At 39.0% G+C, this 10,992-nt stretch overlaps 1 protein-coding gene across 6 annotated transcripts in view; it reads right to left on the reverse strand.

Moving 5' to 3' along the window:
* klhl13 (kelch-like family member 13) overlaps window positions 1-10,992 on the reverse strand; it is a 103,880-nt gene that overhangs the window by 35,934 nt on the left and 56,954 nt on the right. For all 6 annotated transcript variants that reach the window (XM_036564727.1, XM_036564732.1, XM_036564731.1 and 3 more), the window contains one exon: window positions 6,176-6,317. In XM_036564727.1, the coding sequence (XP_036420620.1) occupies window positions 6,176-6,317 (142 nt within the window). The remainder of the gene's footprint in view (window positions 1-6,175; window positions 6,318-10,992) is intronic.

Genomic DNA, 10,992 nt, shown 5'->3' on the forward strand with positions numbered 1-10,992 from the left:
TGAGTTTGACGACCATGACAGCCGAGTTATTTCAGCAAAGGATAATGTATTTGTGAATGGACTGTGTCAGATATCGGATGTCATTTCTCCTTGACGGAACTGCACAGATGGGAACAGCCAAAACATTCCGGTTGCGGGTGGGAGCGGGACAATGATTCCGATTTTCTGCGGGAGCTGGACTGAAAAATCTACTGCACATTTAGGCTAAATGCTAAAATCTTGCACGTTTACTTGTTTTATTAGGCAAGCTTTAATGTCCAGCCTGGTACACATACAAAACATTACATATTCTTAATGTGCTATTTATCTGCTTTTATTGTCATTTGAAAACAATGCAAATGGCAAACAAGTGAACTGACAGACCACAATCTCAGTCACTCTCAGTAAAAAAGAAAAAAATTCAACCTGGAACCACTCTGATGGTTTAGAACTACAAGTACCCTATAAACACCTGCCACAAAGTGGTATAAACTATATATATTCTCTCATGTAATAAGCAGTCAAGCTAAGCACTAAGAACAATTTAAGTCCAGGCAAAAGCCAGCAAGCACATTCATGCCACAAACATCAGAAGTGCTAACACACAGTGGTCTATTACCAACTGAATGCCTTACACAGTGACTTCCAGCACTTATTAAACACTTATTTACTGGATTATTCTTTGTTCTCTATATCAACGCCACAAGACAAATAAATGGCTTTTTCAGTTTCATGAGTCACATCAGTAATTTATTCAGAACGGCATCCTATCACCTCCGTAATATTTCTATCATCCATCATGCTCTCTCTGCAGGCGACAGTGAGAAACTTATGCATGCTTTTGTGTCGACTAGACTGGATTACTGTTGTGCTCTCTTATCCTGTCTAACCAAAAGCTGCATTACAAATTTACAACGAGTTGAGAGCTGCTGCCAGAATCCTGCCGTGCAGCAGAATGAGGGATCAAATCACACCGGCTCTTAAATCCCCTCATTGTTTTCTCCATCTTTAAGAATTGATCTTAGGATCTTTTTATTCATTTTTAAATGCCTTCATGCTCGTTTCTTTCTCTACCTTCGTGAGAAGATTGGCAGATAAGCTTCAGCTCGGTCACTCTGATCATCAAATGGTAATACACAGGTCATTCTTACTAAAAAGGGTCAGGGCTATTTGCTACTGGGGAGCTTACTAATACAGGGTTGCCAGGGTTTTTGTGACTGGGGCTTTTAATTCTTGTGGTTTTTAGCTACCGCAGATTTTAATTACCGTGGCTCTTAGTTACAGAGGCTTTTTGTTATCGGGACTTGTTTACCGCGGCTTTCATTACTGCAGCTTTCAGTTACCAAGGTTTTCACTTACCGAGGAGTTTCGTTCTTAAATGTTCATTCTGATAAATTTAGCTGCTTATTTTCTATCAGTTTTAAGATATTTTTTCTAAAGCATTTTTTAACTTACAGAAAAAAAACCCTAAATGTACACATTTTTTCAAACACACATGCACGCAGGCACACGCACACACATGCGCACACACACACACACACACACACACACACACACACACGTAAATGTAGAGCAGAATCATAGTAATCTTCTATTTTAAATACCCCATTAACCCATCACTGTAATAAATGCTTACAGGTCTACACATCTGTCTGAGTCACACAGATGGGATGTGGTGTGTGTGTGTGTGCGTGTGCGCGTGTATGATGAAGCATTAGTGCTGTACGATTCTGTACCAGAGATTAAGCCAGCACTGGCACTTTGGCCAAAAATACAGTATAACAATAGTAAAAATATAATATAATTGAAATTTCTGATGCTGTTGGTATTTACCACAGTGTATTGAATGTGAGGGTGTATGTTTTTAAGAAATAAAAGCTATTTTATATGTTTTAGAGGCAAAACAGGCGAGTATTCATTCATATACACAAGGGGGGTGGGGGTGGAGAAGAAAAGGAGAAAGAAAGAACAGAAAAAAGGATGAAAGAAAAAAGAAAAAAGGATACTTGTAAAAATAATCAACGAACGAAAGAAAAAGAAAGAAAGAAAGAAAGAAAGAAAGAAAGAAAGAAAGAAAGAAAGAAAAAGTAATAAAAGAAACAAGAAAGAAAAAAGAAAGTAGGAAAAGAATCAAAAAAGAAAAAGCAGAGAAAGCAAGAAAAATAGTATCTTGGCAGGTTAAACGATCTTACATTTAGTCGATATATCTAATATTCCATGTGTTAAATGACTAAACTTATCGTAAGTATATTTATTTTTTAAATTGTTACTGATATCTTACTACACTGAGACAGTTTTACTTGTTAAAATTATATACAGCAAGAAAAAAAAACTAGAAAAAGTGAAATCTAATAAACTTTAAGGAGTGTTAGCTACAACGACTACATTTAAGATCATTTCACGTGCCATGATACCATTTTTCTTCCTTTCTTTTACCATTTCTGCAAAGCCTAAGAAAAAAGGAACAGTGGAGACAGAAAGAAAAGCAGAGAACGAGCAGGTCTACATTAACGCTAAGTGTTAATACTCTACAGTTCTGAGCACATCAGAGCTACTTCACTACCATACAGGTCAAAGAGTGCACATGCATTCTGCTCCACCTCTGATGATGAACGCAAAGCCTCTTTGAGAATAAGAACACACAATTCAACTCGCACACACGCACACACACACGCGCACACACACACACGCATACACACACACACACACACACACACACACACAGTGCTGCTGTGATAAATCTCTGTTGATTAGTATTGATTCAATTAAACTTTGATTAAACTGGCAGTAATTGTGTGAAGACACAGCTCAGTTTAAACGCTGATTAAACTCCATCAATCCCCCAACACACAATCTCACGCAGAGCGTCGACACCATCAACGCTGCTGCTCTCTCTCACGCACGCTCAGTAGAAAAGACATGATACGGCTCTGTCTTCATCAAAACACCACTGAAACTGTCTCCGCACCTTCATGGGGTTGTCAGTGTTGTGTTGAGCACATATGAACACCTGATTATGATGGGTTTTGTGAACCCATTCAGAATCTTTTTAGAGAGCAGTCGTGGGAAGTGTGCATAGATTTAGTAACAAAAACAGGTTTGCTTAAGCACGAATAATGGTTGCTGTTGGAACAAAACCTTAGATCTCCATTTTGTTCATTTTTCAGTTCTCGACAATGTGAAAATGGCTGTTGCTCTTTTCATTGTGTGTAAATTTCATGTTAAATGGACTAAAAGAAATGACCCAAAATGACTAGGAAAAACAGCTGGTTCCACTGACTTACACTGAAAGTAAAATATGTTATTTCCTTCTCCTGTAAAGTTACCATTATGGAGATATGAAACTGAACAGCAGAAACAGTACTAAATATTGTTTTACGTCAATATATAAAAGGCTGAAGTTGGCTTCTTATTCATCAGCTGTTTGTTTGTTTGTCATTTCCCATTCCACCTTAAACAGAGCAGCACATACATTCTGGTACCTGTGCACAAGCCAGAATATAACTGCTGCACCATTTAAGGTGGAACGGGGAATTTGACTAAGATGCCAACTTCAGTTTCATCAAATTTCTAAAGTAATCTGTCTCGTGCGTTTTGTACACTCGTACTTCTGATCATGAGGCAGTGCTTTATGAATTATGAAAATATTACAGTCATTCACACTGTCAGTACCAGCTGGTCCATGTTAGTCTAAGGCCAAAAAAATGTCCACTGCCTCAAAAACAAAGTGGGCTATTCAGATAAGACACACTAAACAGAGGTAAGTGATCGAGGATCTGTTATGTTTTCATTTTGAAACAAACAATCCTCACTCAGCCACTCAGCTAAAGTAGCTTAATGTTAAGGTCAATTTATAGTCCAGACGACAAGCGTCGCTCCAAAAAAAAAAAGACGTAAAAGAGGCAAAATTAGTGTCTGCTAGGGTGTTACAGACCTTGTCACACACTCTGATTGGGAGCAACTCAAGTTCTATGTTCTGGATTGTTGAGATGGTCACGATGTACGGCTGCGCTTACTTTATTGCTGCTCCGCTGCGTTCAGAAACAGAACGAGTCGCCAGCCATTCAGAACTGGAACCAATGTACATTTATAAGACGATGTGTTTATTTTCAAACCTTTTTCTGCGACTGTGATTACTTTAAAAAGCAGTCCAAGCAGAAAACGCATCCCGTTACAGCATAACGTCCCCCTGCACTGCACTTCCAGACTAATCGGAAATTTTGGGAAAACCAAATCTGGCAACCCCGTGTGACGGAGAACAAACTCGTGAGTGAAACACATCCGTGTGGAAAACAAGCAGTTTTTCTGGTTGCCGTGGCAACCCTGCAGCTTAAAATCATAGCAGTTGTTTTCAGATTGTTCTGTGTGGTTTTACTGTTTTCATAGAAACTACAGATGATTTTCTGGTCCATCGTCATTGTTGCTGGCACAGGATTATGAAAGCATACAGCACTGTGACATCTGTCAACCACAATTCTTTTTCTTTTGTCGAGCGACACTAAACCACTTTAGTGTGGTTTGCGATGTTTGTATGTCATGTTACCCACACTTACTTGTGGCATACCAGCAACAGTAATGATAGACTGATTAAGAATTTCAACCACTATACTGGATGAACCAGAGAAAAAACCACGAGTCTGAGAATCGGATATTTTTCGCACCCCCTGTGTCCTCTGCTCCCTCAGAACCCGAGGCTGTTGCTTTGTTTTTCCTTTGTTTGTTTGTCTTTTTCCTCCTCTCTGTCTGTGATGACAGTGACAGCTGTCAATGTTGCTGTCATGGCGATCGTTTGCGCGACCTCGTCATGGCAACACCAACTGTCACTACCAATGACGATGCAAGGACAGGCAGTGCATGTCTGAGTGTGTGTGTTACTGCATGTTGACGTGCACTCAGTGAACTTCACGACGAGCCTGAGGGAAAACACACACACACACACACACACAAACACACACACACGGCTGCCAGGTGACCTGCTGACAGGTACTAATGAATTTTCTCACGTGTAGAGCTGCTGCTGCTGCTGACGACGATGATGATGATGATGATGATGAAGGTTACGCGTGTGTGCCAGGAAACGAGGCTACACTGCGATGACCTTCACACTCACACACACGCGTGTGTCCTGTGGCAGTGTGCCCAAGCGGGCAGATGGTTGTGTTCTGCCCACTGCACATCATGACACAGCGTTTAATTAGAGTCAGACCTGCTCTTAACGCTGGACCGGCGTTCTGGAAACACTGAGAAAACACTGGAAGAACAACAAACCCCACTGATTTATGTGACTTTGAAAAATCCCTTTTCTTCATCTGAGTAAAACCTGAACTCTCACAGGGTGTGAAAATGCATCCAAGCATCACGATGCACTGATCTGACGGTCGTGACTCACTCTTGCCTTTGGATTCATTAGAATTCACTTTAATTAGTGGTGAAAGATATTCTTCGGATAAATCAGATAATGTAGTTAGTATTACTGATCCTTTACTGAAACTACAGCCAATATTTACAACCAATAATTTAGTGCCATTTTGTTTTGTTTTTAGCCACCCACTGACGTGTGTGGTCTCCAGAGAAGGGCACTTTTCATTCCTTTTCAACTCATAAATGGTCACTGTAGTGGATAACACTGCTACTTTACATTCACTTCCTCTACTGGGCACTCTCAATGGGTTGTGAGTCATATTCATACTCATGAACACATACATACATACATAGATATACATACATACATACATACATACATACATACATACATACATGATTTAGCCTTTATATCATTCAGTAATTACTGACTAAAAAAGCCAGGAATTTTCAACACATTATATTTGATACTTTTCCAGATATAGACAAAACTGTGGGCTGTCAATATTTGCTGCTTTTTCTCATCCAACCAGTCAGGCTCTAACTGAAATTACAGCATACAACACGTAGCATCCTATTTTATCCTATTCACCATCCTGTATAAGCATCTGCTAGGTTCACAATGTTCCAACAGCCAAAAAATATACGATCGAGAACAGCTCTGTGATCAGACACTGACCACCGACTAAGGGCTAGAAGACGGTAAACATAAACCAGGCATCAACACACAATGATCCATCGGCAAGGTGGAGCTACAAGATAGGGGTTTCTAATAATGTGGCTCGTGAGTGTAGCTTTTACCGCTAAACAAAACATCACATGAACACACGCTTACCTGTAAGACGACTGAGCTGTGTGTGTTACTGGTGAAGAAGCGCGTGTTGCCCGTTTTTGAGGCCTGCAGGTGGGCAGAGAGACCCATTTCACCACAGCCGAGAGAAACCTTCATATGAGCATCATCATCCTCCACCAGAGATCTACAGAGAAGAGTCAAATGAGCAACAAAGTCAGTGTACAAGTTAAGACATCATTATAGCGCCATAGTTTGTGTACTGGGTGTGCGATAAGCTATTGTAGACGTACATCTGCTGTATATACATACACACACTTATACATATATATATATATATATATATATATATATATATATATATATATATATATATATAAATAAATAAATAAATAAATAAAAATGCTAAATGTCACAGTGTATGTCTTGATTTAGAGGAGCTTCAACTACAGATCTGATACTGATATTTCAGACGTAAAATTCGACAAGTGAGCTCCTCGGATGACTTGGCCTCGGATATAATTCCTGCTGCCAGGGTTCTACAGAAACTGCTGTTGAAAACGAGAGATCAAGTTTAAAACTATGAAACACACTTACAGCTGACAAGGAACAAAACCTACTCCTCTGTGCTGCAATGCTACTCAATTGAAGGAACTAACGTAGCATAGCTAGCTCATGTACAACATTTAAAATCAGACAGATTTCAGTGATTTAACTGTTAAGGTGCATTACACTCATTTACACTGACAACTGCTTAATTTGAAATAAGTTACTCGGTATGGTATTGAACTTGGTATTGGCAAGTACTAAAAAATGTACACTGGTCTGAAAGAAAAAATAAAATTGTATCGATGTATCTGTATTTCAGACTCTTCAAACCATGTGGCTAAAAATATCACTTAATATACTGTATTTCATTCAGTTTCGGTCACAAAGAAAACTATTTAATAGTAAAAAAAAATTATTAATCATAAGATGTAAAATAATAATATAATTAATCAAAGATGTAAAAATAGTGGTCACTGTTAGACATTCCTACAAAATATAACTATAAGCTTCAGAGCAATCAAAACAAGTTTCAACACTTCTTTTTCCATTCTCAGAGCTGTTACTAATAAACTGTGTTGGCCAACTGTTGCACCCCTAACACACACACACACACACACACACACACACACACACACTACTTACAGGCAAGCACAAACACACAGCATTGTGGGTAAATCTGAACTTCACCAATCTACAGTAAAACAGTTCATCACTAACACAAAACAGAGACTAATACAAGTGAACAAAGCTCAGCTGCAACACAGATACAAACGTCTTTCCGTTGTCTGCTCTGCTACGCTAAACAAAAAAAAAAAGATGGTTCTAATGTGGCATAAAGTCACTGACCGTCTTCACCCACCAGCAGCAAACCGAAGCCACCAAATAAGCCAAAAAGCCGTCCCATCATCATTATTGGCTACTAAGGCCTGGCCTGATCTAACGGATCGTGATCAGCTAGTGCAGCCTTGAGTGCCTAAATGGAGCATCAGTGCTGGAGCTAATGCTAAAAGAGGCTACAGTCAGAAGAGTCATCGTTCATTTCCTCCGACAATAAAGCGCCATCATCTATAACGAGGCTGCATCGTTCACGCACGAAAGACGAAAGGAACATTTATTTTTCGTCTTTTCTTCAGCATCAATCACTGACTGCAGCCATTCAAGGCTCTAAAAACAAGAATCTGGAAAAAAGATAAAAAAAAAGAATGAGAATCACAAGAAACGATGGAAAAGAATGAAAAAAGAGAGAGAGAGCAGGAAGAAACGGCCTTTGGAAGAACTGCTTTGATGTCTAGATTTATGGCAGGAGCCGCCACGTCACAAAGCAAAGTTTTCTTTATTTTTTCTTTTTTGAACTGGGAATAATTAAACAACAATAATTCACAGTTTTGCTCTCAGCCAAAATGATCAGCAAAGACATGTTTGGTGTCTGAAGTCTGTTCTGCACTGGAGCTACCAGGCTAATGTAGCTGATGAGTAATGGAAGCTTAAAGTCCTCCAACAGACAAAATGGACCAAAGGGTGTTGTATAAATGAAGCAGTACCAGAGAACGTGTAGTGAGGAAAACCACGATTCAATGAAGTCTTCCAGGTTTATTAGACGATACAGGGCAAAACGAATGGGCCGTTGTGCAAATTCATAGTTTGTAAATGCTCAATCATTTTTTTGATAGAAAAAAATGCAATAAAGTATTATATAATCATAAAATAATACATGCAACATTTCAAAACTGCTGTTATATCTTAGAGTACAAATAAGCTGATTAGCCTGCCAACCAATCAGCACTCAGCAGCAGCTGTGGTAGCATCCTACTGCTCAAAACTGTGCTGTGGAAAAACAAACTACACTGGTAAGTCTTTTATAGAATACATCCTCACAAATTACTAAAAACAAGGGTTTAATTCTTCATTTTAGCCGTTTAGCCTCATTTATGGTCATTCATGCGAGACTTGCTTGCAGGTGCACTGTAGCATTCTGCCGTCATGTTTGTGGTATAGGGAGAGTAATAGGAAGTGGCCAAGCTCACCTTAAACTGACTCTGATAGTATAACTATAGCACTAGTACAGTAGCAGCCATCTTAAAGCAGGGCTGGACAACATGACAATATATCTTGTTATTGTGATATTATGTCACGATTATGTTACAATACAATACGCTTTTATTGTGGATATCGTCATACTTCTAGAACACTGACCAACTGCAAGTTTCATTAAGTAAAGAGAGCAAAATTAGCCCTGTTTAACTCGATTTAGTGCAACACAGTATGCAAAATAATGTGAAATGTTTACAATTTCACAGTATTTTTAAAAATATAGTATTAAATTATTTTAAAAACTCTCTCGTTCTTTTTCCTCTGTTCCAACTGATCAGATGTCTGAAAAAATAAATGTCGTGACATATCGTGTATCATGAACATTTCCTGAAATACCACAATGTCATATTTTTGCCCTATCGCCTACCTCCTTCTTGAAGCCCAAATTTTACCAATATTTTTGTCCAACTTATTTTTATCATCTTCATTTGTAAGCATTAAGCATGTTTACAAAACTCTGGCAGTTTTTTTCTGATGGGGGAAAAACAAAAATCATTTTTTAAATCTGTGCTGTTGCATCCTGTAGAAAACAAAACTGTTTCAAACTCTGTTTCTCCTGAAACCCAAATTTCACCGGAGACTCTGAATTCATTAAGGAGTCATAATACTGCTACATGCAATCTGGCACTGCAGCAAACTGACACCATAAGACTGATAACCTCACCAAAATTCACCTCACAAACTAGGAAGCTTTGTTACTTGTGGTGGTTAAGACACTTTGGCAGTTTTAGGCTGTAGTTTGAGAAGCTGGTATTGGTATAAAATACTGCTGACTAACTGAAATAGAATGAAAGAATACAGGAGCGTTAGGTTGTTTGCTGCATGTATGTAGTACATTCATAAATTGTTTCCATAACAAGCTCGTAATTCAAAATATCCAGTGACAATCTGGGAGTTTGCACTGGACAAAACAGACCAAGTTTGGAATGTTTTTGTGTACCAAAGGACGAGACTGAGGCGATTTTCAAAACGCCATTCATTTTTCCTACAAAGAAAATCTGCTTGGACCCACAGTTGCTAATATGGGCAAGATGCACAAGCAAGTTTACTTGAGATTACTTAAAGCAGAGGTTACACTTTTTTTACCCCAATTTTAGACCAATTTTAATCTGTTCCATCTGTACTGATTGTATCGTGATCCTGATCGTGTTTCAGACCAGTCGGAGTAAATCGAGCATATTTGATATTTTTGACCCGAGCATAATATTGAAGTCTATACTGGTCAATCTGAACGAACTCATCCAAGAGCCAATAAAAACAGAGCGTGAAAGAAGAAAATAGAGCAAGAATTTTAAAAAAAAGGGTGAAAAGACAAAGTGTGTTCACGTGTTCAGTGAGTTTGATTTGGTGAGAACTTAAGAAGGTTGTGCAGTGTGTGATCCCTGATATCATTCATACACACAAAAAAAATACACAGAGGACTCAAACGGTCAGATTTTTATAACCTGTTTAAACTTTAAGTGTTGTGTAGCGCGTCTAAGGCTTAACAGCAGATTAGAAGCTCTAGATGTAAAGTTGTTCTAGGAGAATTGCCACACAGAGACACACAAACAGCACAGACAGACATATGTTTCCTCATAGGCTGAGAAAACGCTCACCAACACTAAGGATACGTTACAAACCACAAGAGCACAACGTCTCTGCTCTAACACAAAGCTCCCTCCTGCTCTTAACCCCTTCCCTTCTCCTTCTTCACTACAGCCAAGGGAAAAGCTGGAAACCCACAGGCTACATGAGGAAACACAAACAGAAGACACAAATAGGGTTGCACTTCCATCTTGGCCCAAAGATTACTCTTAAATGATAGAGTGAAGATCACACTGAACACTCCCTCTACCAGTTAAGATGATCTTGACACTAGGATGAAAACTAGGCACTGATATGCCAATTCTGCCAAGTCCCAGTCAGGAATTACAGACACAGGGAGGCCCTGAGGCACTCGCAGGTGACTAAGATATTGTCCTATTGTCCACGTCTATCAGGGAGATTCTCAGAGCTAAATATTTCTCCCTGCCTGCTGGTGAACAGAGGCATAATATGATCGGCTGTCTGGTGTGACGGAGGCTGAAGAAGTGAGATTTTACAATTGTGCACCTGCCTTTGAAATAATTACAGCACTTTGTTTGTTCTCTCTAATCTCTACGACTTTGTCCTTTTCTGTATATTCTGGTTCTCCCATAAACATGCTGGCAGATGTCAACATCTGCGCATGATACTTGTAT

This window comes from Colossoma macropomum, unplaced genomic scaffold (assembly GCF_904425465.1).
Source record: "Colossoma macropomum unplaced genomic scaffold, Colossoma_macropomum, whole genome shotgun sequence".
In the NCBI taxonomy this organism is placed as follows: domain Eukaryota; kingdom Metazoa; phylum Chordata; class Actinopteri; order Characiformes; family Serrasalmidae; genus Colossoma; species Colossoma macropomum.